Source organism: Crinia signifera, chromosome 8, assembly GCF_055691185.1.
Source record: "Crinia signifera chromosome 8, ASM5569118v1, whole genome shotgun sequence".
Classification (NCBI taxonomy): Eukaryota; Metazoa; Chordata; class Amphibia; order Anura; family Myobatrachidae; genus Crinia; species Crinia signifera.
In genome coordinates, this window is record NC_139224.1 from 34,476,723 (window position 1) to 34,492,948 (window position 16,226).

The following is a 16,226-nucleotide window of genomic DNA, read 5'->3' on the forward strand; positions in this document are numbered from 1 at the left end:
CATTACGGTTTGTGGTGTAATGTGCTCTGGGCATTACGGTGTGTGCTGGAATGTGTACTGGGCATAACGGTGTGTGCTGGAATGTGTACTGGGCATTAAGGTGTGTGCTATAATGGCTATGTGACCACACCACCCCCCCCCCCCCCCCCCAAAAAAAAAACACATGCCCTAAATTTTTGGCGCACGCCTTCGGCGCGCACTGTCCCTGTTTTCAGGTTTCTAGTATATATGTATCTTGATGCAAGTGGACCAGTTGAGGGATAATTTATAAATATATATTTCATTTCAGAATACAGTGTATATATAATAATATATGATATATTGTCTTGTTTGTTGGTTTAATATAACCCTTCTTATGTCTGTAAGCACATAAATATATATATATATATATATATATATATATATATATAAACTTAGACAGCAGCGCGGCACTCAGGACAGTGTAGAAATAAACCAAACGTAGCCAAACTTATTGAAGTTGACGTTTCAGCCTTGCGGCTTTTATCAAAACAGCTAACATGGTATCCTTGAAAAAGCTGCCCCTAGTGGCAGTGAAACGCGTTGGAAGCTGCTGCTCTCAAGGCCCCTAACTGCCATTATTGCATTGTGCACTTTCTGGATCCAACCAGCCGCCCTTATCCTCCCAACATCGGAGAACTGCTTATTGGGAAAATTCCATCTCTTTCCACAAAACCATCGTGATTCTTAAAGTGGAGAAAAGATTCATCTACCTCACCCAACGGAGATCACAGCTGTACATGCAATCCTAAAACAGATACAAGACTCCCAGGTGACCCACAGTGGTAATTATATCTACCTCCAAAATATATTTTTGAATCCAGTGGAAAGCTTACCCATTACTCCCCCACAAGAACTGCACCCCCAAATTGATACACCATCCAGGCGGTATCATAGGAGCGGATCCTAACCATCTAACCACCTTATAAAGGGCCGTATATGAGAGTTTTTATATTCATTATATGTCTATGTAATTTTTATTGTTATCTATATTTAAACCAGACTGTTTGAATTGAAAAAAAAAAAAAAATTGGACTGCAAAGGGTTAAATGTATTGTGACGCATCTTAGTAGCTTAAATTCTTACAGTCATATGAAGTGACTGCTATCTCTATCTGGAGCAGGGGACCTCAAACTATTTTGCTCTGGGACCCCATCAGACAATAAAAATAATGACGGGACCCCAGCAACTTACTGCAGAAGGTCATCACATCACATACTGTATGTAGTCAGCAGACAGCACATACATGGCAGGATTGGGGAGGCCCAAATTGATGGGAGGAGTCTAAAATAACAGACAATTCAATAGATCTTTCAGATTCCTTGAATCACTGACTGAGATTAGAAAAATCATCAGCCTGAAGGTCAGCAACATGGAGTCGCGACCCCCATGCTGAGAATGTCAGGACCCACTTTGGGGTCAGGACCCACAGTTTGAGAACCGCTGAGAACTCTAGGTGTTTGCAATGGAGAATATGAATAAGTGGAATAACAGTCAGTTTAATGTGTACTGCTCTTGCTGCATGTTTTCCCAGTTCTGAAATTACTCATATTATGTATTTGTAAGTTTGTACACATCCCTGAAAATAGTTGTAGGGCCATATGTACAGTACTAAGCTTGGAAAGTGATAAACCACCAGCCATCAGCTCCTAACTTCTATTTCCCAGGCTCTGTTTGAAAAATGACAGGTAGTAGCTGATTGGTTGGTGGTGTATCACTCTCCATTTTATCACTTTTCAAGGCTTTGTACATCTTGCCCTTAATGGACACTTACCTGTCTTTGAAAAATCGTCTAAATCCAAAGGCCACCAACTTCAGGACGGCTTCAAGTACAAACACTGTTGTAAACATGTAATTGCAGTACTTCAGGGCAATTTCAAGAGACTACAGAAAGAGGGGATAAAGGGAAAATATAAAACTTGGTAGGTCCGGTTCAAGAAGCCTATGTATATAAATAACTACTGCAGTCAATCTTAAAAGTTAAAATCTATCTTAAAAATAAAAAAAAACCTAAATGGACAGGTCAATCCTATAGATAGAGGGTGTGTGTTGACACGCCTGCTAATCATCCTTTTCAGTGACACCTTTGTACAGGGTAGTATGCAAGTTAATGTGCGTGCCATGAATCCTATCATAGAAGTGTATGCTTGAACATGTGCATGAAGACACGCCCACTGACTATCTCGCCATGTATAATGGAGACTGCTTTTTCAGATAGGTCTTTAAATAAGTAATGAGATACCAGCCAAGTTATATAATGTTTCCAAAACATATAGAATGTATACATCACACATTCCACGTCAGGGACGTGCAGTCAGGGGAGGCAGGGGAGGCAGAGCCTCCCCTGTCATTAATGATTAATATAATAATACAAGTCAAAGAAAATACTTATGACACATATTATGTGTCATAAGTATATGCCAGGGACGTGCAGTCAGGGGAGGCAGGGGAGGCAGAGCCTCCCCTGTCATTAATGATTAATATAATAATACAAGTCAAAGAAAATACTAATGACACATATTATGTGTCATAAGTATATGCTTTGTATTATTACAATCATTTTTACTCTTTCTTTTTTTAATTAGCTAAGGAGGCATCAAGAGCGATGCCTCCCGCTGTCTATATTAAAGCAGCAGACACAGGGGCGGGCAGTGGGCAGGGCTGAGCTCCGGGCTGTAAAAGCCCATTAAAAAAAGCTGTAGATACGGCACCTGTGGCAGTGCCTCAGTGACAGGGACGTGCTTTCTGCCTATATGAAAGCACACCCCTGTCACTGAGACAGAAGTGATTGGGCACATTGGTGCTGTCACAGTGACAAGGGCGTGCTTTCATATAGGCAGAAAGCACGTCCCTGACCGTCACCGTGGCACTGCTATTGGTGAAGTGACTGTTCGTTTTTTTTTTTAAACACATCTTTTAATTGCCGCAGCACGGGGTCCCAGAGACGGGCTCCTGTGCACTTCAAAGACAGAGATCTCTGACCCGGTCTCAGACGGAAGCCACGCTAGAAATGTGGCTGGGCATATTGACACTTCCGCCCGCTCTTCACATTCAAGCACAGCAGCAGCACTGGGACCCGGCCGCGCTACTCACCCTTCCTCCCGCTGCTGTAGTGATGTCTCTACCGCTGTCAGGAGTGTAACAAGAAGCTGCACGCAGGAGCCGTACTCGGAGACCCCCTCCGCCCGGCGTTTGACAGCTGCAGCAGGTTAGACTAGATGTCTGACACCTGGACCCGCAGTGTGCGATGTGTGTGTATGTGACAGTGGATGCATTCTGTGTGTGACAGTCATTTATATGTGTAACAGTGTGTGTGTGCCTAACAGTGGGTGCATGCTGTGTGTCTGACACTGGGTGTTTGTACATTTAATAGCGCAGTGTGTGTCTGTCCTGGCACTGCACCTCAATTCAAGAGAAAGGGCTGCAGTCAGCAGTGGGTGAAAAAACCCCCACAGGACTTAGGGTTAGAGAGGAAGACTTCAGTAGGGGGTGAATGGTGGCCATAAGCAGTGAGTTGCCACCCCATCATGTAATGTAGCCAGTAGCACCTCTCCTGCTCGCACCCTCTGACACTGATTGTCTACCTCTATCTCCCTGGTACACACTATATCCCCTTGACACCCTCACTTTCAATCTGTATTTTCCTCTTTCTCTCCCTAATGCTGTGTACACACGGGGGAGATATATTGCTCAGCCATATATGGCTGAGCAATATATTGCTTTCTAGATTTTGCTATGGGGCCCAGAAAGGTCTAGTTACGCCCCTGATCCCCGCTGTGTCAAGGTGCTGATGCTGCGATTATTTGTGGTAATGTGTGTCTGGGGGCTGGTTTTTTTTAAGTGGCACAGGTGTTTGTGTGTGTTTGTGTTGTGACAGAGGTGTGTATCTTTTTATTTGTGTAAAGTGACAGAGGTGTGTGTTTGTGTAGTGACAGAGGTGGAGGTGTGTACTGTTTCTGTGTGTTTGTGTAAAATAAGTGTTTTTAAATGAAGTATATTTGCCCAACGTACTAGCCTCAGGATTTTTTAAAGAGTATTGGGCCAATATACTTAATTTAAAATCACACTTATTTTACACAATCATACAGAAACAGTACACACCTCTGTCACTTTACACAAATACACAGATACACAACACTGTCACAACACATACACAGACAAGTCTGCCCCTTAATAAGGTATTACATTTGGCCGCATTTTTTTTTTTTATTGAAAAATGTATGTGGGCAGGCGCCATGGCGGCTGGGTACAGGTTGCTTCTTTCAGCGCTGACAGGCAGGAGCTGTTCTTTATGGCCACTGCTGCTTATGCAGGGGGCAGCTACCGCACCTGCCTGTCAGCGCAGAAGCAACCTGGACCCAGAGCTCCCCACAGAGCCCGTCGGCGCTGGCTCCACCAAGCCAGTGCCTCACCAACCCCAAACGTCACCGCACGTCCCTGGTATATGCTTTGTATTATTACAATCATTTTTACTCTTTCTTTTTTTAATTAGCTAAGGAGGCATCAAGAGCGATGCCTCCCGCTGTCTATATTAAAGCAGCAGACACAGGGGCGGGCAGTGGGCAGGGCTGAGCTCCGGGCTGTAAAAGCCCATTAAAAAAAGCTGTAGATACGGCACCTGTGGCAGTGCCTCAGTGACAGGGACGTGCTTTCTGCCTATATGAAAGCACACCCCTGTCACTGAGACAGAAGTGATTGGGCACATTGGTGCTGTCACAGTGACAAGGGCGTGCTTTCATATAGGCAGAAAGCACGTCCCTGACCGTCACCGTGGCACTGCTATTGGTGAAGTGACTGTTCGTTTTTTTTTTTAAACACATCTTTTAATTGCCGCAGCACGGGGTCCCAGAGACGGGCTCCTGTGCACTTCAAAGACAGAGATCTCTGACCCGGTCTCAGACGGAAGCCACGCTAGAAATGTGGCTGGGCATATTGACACTTCCGCCCGCTCTTCACATTCAAGCACAGCAGCAGCACTGGGACCCGGCCGCGCTACTCACCCTTCCTCCCGCTGCTGTAGTGATGTCTCTACCGCTGTCAGGAGTGTAACAAGAAGCTGCACGCAGGAGCCGTACTCGGAGACCCCCTCCGCCCGGCGTTTGACAGCTGCAGCAGGTTAGACTAGATGTCTGACACCTGGACCCGCAGTGTGCGATGTGTGTGTATGTGACAGTGGATGCATTCTGTGTGTGACAGTCATTTATATGTGTAACAGTGTGTGTGTGCCTAACAGTGGGTGCATGCTGTGTGTCTGACACTGGGTGTTTGTACATTTAATAGCGCAGTGTGTGTCTGTCCTGGCACTGCACCTCAATTCAAGAGAAAGGGCTGCAGTCAGCAGTGGGTGAAAAAACCCCCACAGGACTTAGGGTTAGAGAGGAAGACTTCAGTAGGGGGTGAATGGTGGCCATAAGCAGTGAGTTGCCACCCCATCATGTAATGTAGCCAGTAGCACCTCTCCTGCTCGCACCCTCTGACACTGATTGTCTACCTCTATCTCCCTGGTACACACTATATCCCCTTGACACCCTCACTTTCAATCTGTATTTTCCTCTTTCTCTCCCTAATGCTGTGTACACACGGGGGAGATATATTGCTCAGCCATATATGGCTGAGCAATATATTGCTTTCTAGATTTTGCTATGGGGCCCAGAAAGGTCTAGTTACGCCCCTGATCCCCGCTGTGTCAAGGTGCTGATGCTGCGATTATTTGTGGTAATGTGTGTCTGGGGGCTGTTTTTTTTTAAGTGGCACAGGTGTTTGTGTGTGTTTGTGTTGTGACAGAGGTGTGTATCTTTTTATTTGTGTAAAGTGACAGAGGTGTGTGTTTGTGTAGTGACAGAGGTGGAGGTGTGTACTGTTTCTGTGTGTTTGTGTAAAATAAGTGTTTTTAAATGAAGTATATTTGCCCAACGTACTAGCCTCAGGATTTTTTAAAGAGTATTGGGCCAATATACTTAATTTAAAATCACACTTATTTTACACAATCATACAGAAACAGTACACACCTCTGTCACTTTACACAAATACACAGATACACAACACTGTCACAACACATACACAGACAAGTCTGCCCCTTAATAAGGTATTACATTTGGCCGCATTTTTTTTTTTTATTGAAAAATGTATGTGGGCAGGCGCCATGGCGGCTGGGTACAGGTTGCTTCTTTCAGCGCTGACAGGCAGGAGCTGTTCTTTATGGCCACTGCTGCTTATGCAGGGGGCAGCTACCGCACCTGCCTGTCAGCGCAGAAGCAACCTGGACCCAGAGCTCCCCACAGAGCCCGTCGGCGCTGGCTCCACCAAGCCAGTGCCTCACCAACCCCAAACGTCACCGCACGTCCCTGTTCCACGTTGTGTAGTAATTATATTCCTGCTCTGGAACTCGAACTCTATTGTAGACATTTGTATTTACAGTATGTGTCTGTCATTGTCTTGTCTGTTTTGGATTAGATGCTCTTTGTATAGTCTTACAATGTATACACTGTAAATAATGTATGCGTTATTACAAAATTATATTTTTATAAGCCTTTTCCATTATGTCTCTGCACATTTACTGAATTGTATTTTCTTACTGTGGTCTTTTTTACATTCTTTCATAGCTCCATAGAAAAACTGGAGGGAGCAGCAGCAGAAATCACAAGCCACGGATAAGAGTTTGTGGCTTGTGATTGGTCCTTATGCTCAACAGACATTAAGGGTTCACGTAGAGTATCAAACAGTGAAAAATGGCTTCTTGAAGCTGCTCCTAAGCTCCAGCTAAGATAAGGTGCTGCCTTCGGAAAATATTTTAATAGACAGCATTGCAGATTGCAATGGTAAATAATGCAATAAAGCACCTCCCTATGCATAAACCCATGAAATCCGTAAAAGTCATTTTAAATTGAATACATCCGGTATGCGAGCGGTCAGAAGGTCAACAGTGGTAAACATGGCTGAGAATCCCAGCAGGGTTGTGGTACTGTAAGTATAAGTACCTGCTCTCTGTCCCAATCTAACCCTCCCTACCTGATGCTTAACCCTCCCATCACACCAGCGTAAGCTCCCCCTCCTGCAGCCTAACCCTCCCCTTTAGTGTCTAAACCTAACCCTCCCTCTCTGCCGCCTACCTGCAGCCTTCCCCTATAGACTAACTCTAACCCTCCCTACCTGATGCCTAACCCTCTCTTTTAGTACCTAAACTTAATTTCCCCTCCTGTAGCCTAACCCTCCCCTTTAGTAACTAAACCTAACCCTTCCTCTCTGCCACCTAACTGTAGCCGGCTTCCCCCCTATAGACTAACCCTAAGGGCTGTTTCACACAGTACGGTTCCTGCCGCACGGTGAAATCCCGTACGGTCAGGGAGCCGCGCCGCACTCAGAATTTTATAATGGCAGGGATGGCCACAGCCCGGCAGCCGTCCCTTCCAGTGGGGGGATCCGGCTGCAGCCGTGCGGCCGGGCCGTGGCCGTCCCGTGTGAATGGACACAATAGTGTCCATTCACAACTGCTGAGTGCGGCACGGCTTCCTGGCCGTACGGGATTTCACCGTGCGGCAGGAACCGTACTGTGTGAAACAGCCCTAAGCCCTAAGGGCTGTTTCACACAGTACGGTTCCTGCCGCACGGTGAAATCCCGTACGGCCAGGGAGCCGTGCCGCACTCAGCAGTTGTGAATGGACACTATTGTGTCCATTCACACGGGACGGCCACGGCCCGGCCGCACGGCTGCAGCCGGATCCCCCCACTGGAAGGGACGGCTGCCGGGCTGTGGCCATCCCTGCCATTATAAAATTCTGAGTGCGGCGCGGCTCCCTGACCGTACGGGATTTCACCGTGCGGCAGGAACCGTACTGTGTGAAACAGCCCTAAGTCTCCCTTTTTAGTGCCTAACCCTAGCCCTCCCTCCTCAACGTCTAATACTAAGCCACCCCTTAGCGCCTAAACCTGACCTGCTCCTTATACAAATTCCTTTTCAGGGGATCTATAGGTGACAGAAATTATTTTTATACCAGATATAAGCAGCATCAAAGTACAGGGAGATAAAAAGAGAACACAAGAAAGGACAAAGATGAAATATAATAATATATTCACAACGGTCAATAATCCAAAATCAAATTAACAAAATTGATGGTCGGATTTAAAAAAAAACAGCTCTATACAGAAAAATTTATTGCTGGGAATGACATTTCACGTTACGTTATGCAATCATGAATTCATAAAGAATGCCTATGTTCAATCAAGCAAGCAACAATATACATACAGTCTATTATTTTAATGAGTATAAGATTAAATGGCATTACTAAAATGTAACTGGCAGCTGAAAAGAAAAATCCGTAAATAATTATAGATGAAATAATTAATTAAATGTCAATTTCAAATTTTCAATTAGTCAAATATTAGTAACAAATTAAGACATGAGCTAATGTTAATTTTAACTGAAAATACTAATGTAGGGTTTTGTTGCACTTGATTTCTGTAATCTGTGTATATATAAGGGTCTAGCCAATTACTCGCAAAGGGGACAAGTTTGCGTTGCAGTGGTGTGTAAGTGCGGGTATTGCCTACGCTATTCGCCCTTCTTGCAACCCTATCTCACCCTGGCAGTTCAGCAGTACTGTAAAGCTGGCAATACACTAGAACGATATCCTGTACGAACGCACAATTTTAATGATCATGTGATTGATTGTGTGCACATGGTGCAGATGATCGGTTCGATGCGCAGTCCAACGGGTCGAGAGGTCGATTCTTTGGATCATACGCATATGATCAGTCATGATTGGGTGCTGATTGTGAGTGGGTTTTTGCACATGCGATCAGGACCAATCGTATGCGGCAGCTGGATCATATGATGCATTGTTGGCACATTGTGTGTCAAAAATGCCCCAAAGCATAAGTCCATGGCTGTCAGGAGGGTTCAAAGGAAATCGTGACACAAGCTGGTTGTTCTAGTGTATGGCCAGCTGAAGTGCGGCATAGAACTACATTTACCTGCATCTATGATGAAATTGCTGGTAATTGAATTGTGCCATAAAAGTGACACATTTAACTCACCCTTGGTTGGCTGTAGTGCTCCAAGGACATTGTAACAACATTAAGGCAAATGATGATTGTAATGAATATATCCAAGTAATGGCTAGTACAGGCTGTGTGAATTAAGAGGCGCGCAGGGCAGTAGGTGGCATAATATGGCAAACGCTGGGCTTCTGTGGAAACAAAAAAGAATAGAGATACTACTATTACACAAGTAAGATATTACATTGAAACGATGCAGTGAGATAAACAGAATATTTTATGAAATGATATGTGGGAGGCATGGTGCAGGTGACATCTACAGGACAGACAGGTGACAGATAGCAGCACATAAGGAACACAGTGAGGGCTCATTAACGACCAGACCGGGCTTCACAACAACATTTAATTTAGTGCAGTTGCCTTTCTGCACTATACATGTAACACATACACAACATGAAGCTAGATGACCTCTCTGCTCTGACGTCTATGCCGGCTCGTTACATCCTGTTTGCTGCACTTCCTTGTATGCCGCTTACAAAGACAAAAAGTCTGCTCACAGCACAATCTGCATTCTTATTAAGCAGACTTGTCATTTTGTGATATACTGTAGAATACAATATACAATATATTGCAGTCTTAAATAATAGTGATTTAATCTATTCTTGCCACTAGCCTGCAACTAACAATTCTGACTAAAATGAAAAGCATTTATGGTGTCTTTGAAACAAGTTGATGGGCCAGATGTACTAAGCTTGAAAATGGATAAAATGGAGAGTGATAAACAGCCAGCCAAACAGCTCCTACCTGCCATGTTACAGGCCACGTTAAAATAATAATAATAGGAGCTGATTGGTTGGTGGTTTATCACTCTCTGTTTTATCACTTTTTAAGCTTAGTACATCTAGTCCTCTGTCACTGACTGATATAGTGCAATGCTTTCCTTTTCAACGGTCCACATGGATATCCATTGCTGACCCCATAGTACAATGCTTTTTGCATTGCCTAAGCTTGTGCACATCACCACTGTATGCAAGATGGCTGTATGCATGTACCAACAGGTCAAGGTTCTAACTGTTTCAGGCAGTTGGATGTAGAATACCCAGTCATGCAATACACCCTGCAAGGGACAGTCCAGGGCAGTGGTGGGTCTTTTATGATGAGTCTGATACAATGGCAGACATCACGGACCGTCATAGTTTAGCCATCCTTGTGGATCATTTGCATCCACTCGTTCCTTTAGCATGACAATGTACTCCTACACAGGTCTATAGCCACCAGATTGTAGCTGGGAAAGCATTCCACTGAATTTGGCATCACTAGTTGCCAGCCTTATTTGCTGAATGTGAACCCAACAGATCAATGTCTTGTCAATGGCATGATTTCACCACCTACTAAGAATAGGGAATTGTCGACCAATATTCAGGAGCATGGTGCACAGTATCTACAAAGTACTTTAGAGTTTGTGGAGTCCATCCACTGCAATCCTGTTTAAAATTAAGGATGTATTCATGTGTCCTCTATCTCTAGTCCTTGCAGCCTATTTATATATCTTGCAGCCAGTTTTGTCTCTGAGATTGGCCTAATGGGAGTTGCTTGTTATTTATATGAAAAATCCAGATCTTCCCATAATCCTCAGCAAACATTCAATATTCTCCTATGCAAAACAGACCCTGTTTCTGCTAAGATCTATTTGTGCTAAGATCACAGGTACTGCATAGGTAGCACCAAAGCACATGCTGGGGACAAGTATCTTTGGGGCTCAAGAGTGCTGCACTGTCTGCCCATAAATGACCCCAATGCGCCAAATCCAACAACGACTTGCATAATAGAAATGATGTAAATGATCACAAAGAGCTCAAACGTTTCACTAAAACTCCAGAAAGTTTGGCTCTTCTTTTATATCGGTGAAGAAATCACCTTGAGACACAAGGGGCCACAAAATGTCTTTCAACTCCAGACAGTGTATGGAATGTATATGCAAATACATAAGGGAAATTACGTACAGTGGACATAGGATGGATCGAAACAAAATGCATGGAAATGACAATGATGTTGGATAGTTAACCCAATTCACTGCCAAAGAAAGTTTGCAGCACATTGTAGATCAATGCCTTGCAAATCCCTATGGAAAGGAAGAGGTTAAGGATAAAGAAGGACTGACAAAGTACAACAAAGGATTATGCAAATTACTTAACAGTTTCTTTGCATATAATTAGATGTCACCTCCTTCTTCCCTTTTGTTTATCTTTCTTCACTCCACCTTCATCATTTGATTTGGATCCTGATTTGGGGCACTACATTTTGCCTGTAGTTCAGGCTCAAGCTGTGTTATCCATGTCTCTCCAGGACTTGTCTGAAGTCATGGTTCATAAGAAATTGGTGAAGTGATAAAGTGTCTGGTTTTTATCACTGGCCAATCAGCTCCTAACTGTGAAGTTACAGGCTTGGTTTGGAAAATGACAGGTAGGAGCTGATTGGCCAGTGATAAAAACCCGGCACTTTATCACTTCACCGAGCTTAAAAAATCTGCCCCTTGGTGACAGGTACAATAGCTTAAGCCTGTTTTAGACGAAAGCATGGGAATGCAACCAATCAGTTCAGTAGGAACCAATATGTGCTACCTTTAGCAATGCAAGTGGTTCCTAATGAAATGATAGCTTGATTTCTCATACTGTTCACCCATAATAAGGTGACTCCAATGTGTAGATGGAGGAACTTCTCTTATACATAAGAGTAATTTGAATTTATTTTGACATTGTCATTAATATATCTTCCATTATACAGGTTAACCAAGCCTAAAAGTTGAAGACTCAATGTGCATGATGTGTCATGGACACTGATAGTGCCACTGGAGGAAGGAGGAAGAAGATAGGAAGAAGTTATAGTGCCTACGAACCAACCGAACACTTAGACTTTCTCTTACTCCTTCGCTTTTTTTCCAAGCGTCTCAGCCTCTTTTCCTCCCGTCTTTTGGCTTCTTCTGCCTCCTGGTTCTGCCGGCACTTGTGGAAATTTTCTACTACTACGCCCACAAACATGTTTAATACAAAGAAACTAACAATGAGCAGGAAAGAGATGAAATAGAGCAGCATCCATGGATTGTGATTGGTAACGGGCTGGAAAGACACAAGAAACACAATTTCTTTACACTATTTCAAACAAACCCGTTATTTTTGTAATACAGATACGTCAAACGCACCAGTGTAGCTGGTCACTGAAGACTTTTTCACTATAAGAAATGTCATGGCATCCATCACCACTACTCATCTTTACTTCCAATATATTAATATTGGATGCTGTACTGTAAAAAGGTGCAAACACTCCTAGATACAGTACAACATCTTCTTTGGTAGTGCTGTACACCGTGATTTGATCAACCACACCTAGTTTTCTGCCAAACTACATATTGATGGTATCTGCTGGCAACATAAATATTTTATCACTAATGACAGCTTTCCCAGATCATCTATCATCTACGACAGGGGTGGGGAACCTTTTTTGTGTCAAGAGCCAATTGTATGGTGGAAAAATCCTTCGGGGGCCCTATGTAAAAATTTCTCTTACAAATTGTCCTGCTGCAGCCGTCCCACGCTCCGGTGGCTGCCGCTGAATAGGACCGAGAGTCTCCGGTTGCTGTTGATTAAGAGGAATCTCGCAAGAACTACCGACCTCTCGCAAGAAGTCCCCTTTGCTTGACTCCCGGCAAAGCCGCCGGGTGAGTAGGAGGGCCACTTGGACCGGCTACGGGGGCCGCATACGGCTCCCGGGCCTGAGGTTCCCCACCACTGATCTACGAGATGAATTAGGTAGGATCCCTTACATCATGAGCTATGGCCGGAACAGGAGTCATAATGAAGTGGCCCCAACTGACAGCATTGCATCACAGGAGGCGCGTCCAAATGATGCATTTTTTTGCAGGCACTGCCCAGAGGTAAGCAGAACTACAGGCATTGTGGGATCACAGGAACCTTTAGTTAGAAAACATTATGAATGCTATGGTTGAATTATTTGCAGACGATGCTTACAATGTGCAATTGCAATGGCATTGGACTGCATCAACAGGGGCTGGATTGGCCAGTAGCAGCTGCGCCTGGGATGGGTGCCTTTGGAGCTTCTTGGGAGGCAGGTAGACAATTACACACCAAAAGAGTGGCCAGGCAGCTTTCTCTACAAACCTGCAGTAAGATGGTAAATGACTGTCAGCATGCTGATTGGTAGATGGCTGGAGGCATACACCTATCAGAGTGCTGGCAGCCAGTTATTGTTTTTCTCTTATTTTTATTTTTTTTGGCCTGAATGGCAGGGTAGGGAGCATCAGCGCTCACTGCTCATCACCGGGCCATACACACTGGGCTGTTTTTGAGCTGAAATGGTTAAAAAGGCAAAAAGTGATCTACTTTCTGCTCAAAATCATCCTATTTGTATGGGTCTTTAGAGAGGTTTTCTTTACATTAGGTCATGATAATGCAAATATGTCATACCTGTTGGTCCACAGCAACAGCATCAAGTCCATTATACATTATATTAACCCATCCATCTTTTGATGCCAAAACAAAAAGTGACATTAAGGCCTAGAAAGAAAGAAGATTCATTGTTACTGGCCTATGCAATCTTCAAGCGATGACAGCGATGTTCTTGTTCAGAGGAGTTATGTATTACCTGTCCCAGGTTATCAAAGTTGTACTTGTGATGCACCCATTTATAATTGGCAGCCTCACAGTCTGACTTGTTGGTGACATTTCGGACATCTACACCCAGGCAGTAGAAAAATTTACCCTTAAACAGCTACGGTGATCAGGAAGAGGTAGAAAGAGACATATGTCAGTGGTTACTCGAATATAGAGAAATAATGCAATATATCTCAGTAATGCACAGGAATATATATTTTTAATCAAGCACAGGGCTGTTTAATGTTTTAAGATATGGGTAAAGTCAGAGTTTACCAAACTCCACCATTTGAAATCCAGGTTTTAAGAATATCTATACTTTAAGTCCAAATGGTTAAATCAAAATGACTATGGTACTAATTAAGTTCAAAGTTGACAACCTTTCTGCCCCCTCCTCCGGGAGCCTGAGCAGAGCATAAGGGCATGGCCAAGTGGTAAGACGCTATTTGCGTGGGACATGGTGATTGTGAATACATCATCATTGCTTCTGCCACTACTATACAGTGCCATAAAACCAGCATTGTATAGTGGGGGTCGAACATCATTGGGGATCCGCCCAGCTCTGCTCGTAAGTGGTCGGCAGAGGGGATGCGGGGCCCATCTTCCTGATTTTTGGTAGCCTCCAGACTAGGCAAGTATGAATAGGTTACCTGTGCGGGATATCCTTGAAATATTGACTGTCATGGTAGATTTGGGGAAACTTTGTGGTAAGGTACTGTATTTAAATACTAGAATTCATTAGAGAATGATGTCTTAAAAATCCTAACCTTATGTGTGGGGATCAGTGGTAATTGGGCATGCTAATAATGATCAAGTCTGTCTGGTAGCCATAGTTAATATAAGCCTATAGCCCCTGGATTTGTATTACTTCAGTGTTTTTATCACCATATATGAACATTTCTTAAAAAGTATATACTGTATGTTAAAGGACTGTTTTAAAAATGGTGGGAAAGGTAGCAAATTTTACAAGATCCAATTAAACTGCTGGCCAAGAGAAAAACTAAGAAAATCCTGGCAGGGAACTGCAGGTCTGGGGAAACAAAAGAAAATAAGATTTATTATTGTGTGGCTTGTTAAAGTCGCTACTGATTGGTGACTTTATTTAAAGCGACAACAGAAATAAATGCTACAAATGTATTAGCATTTAGTTTAGTTGCCACTTTGAATCAACCACACTGAAAATCAGCGACATTCACAAACCAAGCAATATTACCTCTACCCCAGAGATGTTTGGACTTGGCCACTGCATTAGTAGGTGGCATTAGACCCTTGTAGGCTTTGGGTCAGAACATGGGATCACCAGTTGTGCTTTCCTTGTAGAACAAACAGTATTTTGCCTAATTATGCTGGCCTGTTAAGCATATTGATTTATGATTTTGTGCTGTATTTAATTGTTGGCGGCAGCCTTTATATATTTATTGTTAGAATTAGTATAATTTCATTATATACAGCTTCTTGGAGTATATTGTTATTGTTCAGTGGTATTTAGCACTGGCACACATTTCTTCACCTTTGTCTTTAAATAATGGTTGCAATTTGCTAATCCCAGAGTCATTTTGGTAAGAAAGCCTTTGCAATTAATATAAAATAATTTTGTTATAAACCTAATTACCGCTTTAAACCTAGGGGCCTGCTTGCAAAAATTGAGCAATCATTGTTCTACTACGCATGCATCTGAGTCACGCTACACAATACATTGCACTGGCAGACGGTCTTGCAATGGCAGTGGCTATACAAATATGTTGGCAAATTGATTGACAGCACTGAGCATTTGTAAAAGGTATCGGGGGTTGATGAGTGCAACTATTTTGTGTCTCACTTGTTATGCGCATTCTGGGGAACTATAGGATTGCTCAGAGATCCCCCGTTGCAACTGATTGTGCATCTCTGCACGCATGGGGCTGGATCAGAGATACTACCGGTAGGCATCTCTGTACAAAACCCCTTGGCTGTTTCATTAGCATATTTGCCCAGATTTGCTGTGTCCAAATGCAACTGATTCAGGCCATATTTCCCCATCTCCGACAGTACATACAGAGGCGAACATCCACATTTCTCTGTTGGAGACAGTGCCCATGGAAAATAACTGCAGTTTTTGATGAATAAAACATCAGATCAGGGAAATTACAGCTTTAGAAATCTAACAAACTGGCTGACAAGTAACATGAATATTTGGCTTTTCGGGCACAATTTGGAAATTTGAAATTAAAATATGGAAATACGGGATGTGTAATAATGTAGAGAGGCTGGATTTCTCATCGCACCAGAAGCAGTTCTGTATCATTATAACCCTCTCCCCACTCTGGTGTCCCAGGTTCTTCAATTCTTTAGGCAATAATTGGGACACGCAATAAACACTTTTGTAAAACGCGTGTAGGCTATATGCAGCAAATCAACAACGCTACCGAAACAGAAAGAAGGGAGTGTGTTGCCAAGCTGCCAATTAAAATGCGATGGTCAGTCCTATAACAATATATACAACAAAAAATAGAAAAAAGCGGCGCCACTTTAAAAAAAAATAAAAATAAAAATATATATATATATATA

At 43.3% G+C, this 16,226-nt stretch overlaps 1 protein-coding gene across 5 annotated transcripts in view; it reads right to left on the bottom strand.

Moving 5' to 3' along the window:
* The window catches only part of CACNA1I (calcium voltage-gated channel subunit alpha1 I), a 694,988-nt gene that overhangs the window by 64,243 nt on the left and 614,519 nt on the right, over nt 1–16,226 (bottom strand). For 4 of the 5 annotated variants that reach the window (XM_083156129.1, XM_083156128.1, XM_083156130.1 and 1 more), the window contains 5 exons: nt 13,672–13,797; nt 13,494–13,583; nt 11,909–12,128; nt 9,052–9,203; nt 1,793–1,902 (listed from right to left, as the gene is read on the bottom strand). In XM_083156129.1, coding sequence (XP_083012255.1) covers nt 1,793–1,902; nt 9,052–9,203; nt 11,909–12,128; nt 13,494–13,583; nt 13,672–13,797 — 698 coding nt within the window. The remainder of the gene's footprint in view (nt 1–1,792; nt 1,903–9,051; nt 9,204–11,908; nt 12,129–13,493; nt 13,584–13,671; nt 13,798–16,226) is intronic. The other variant, XM_083156127.1, reaches the window with a different exon arrangement.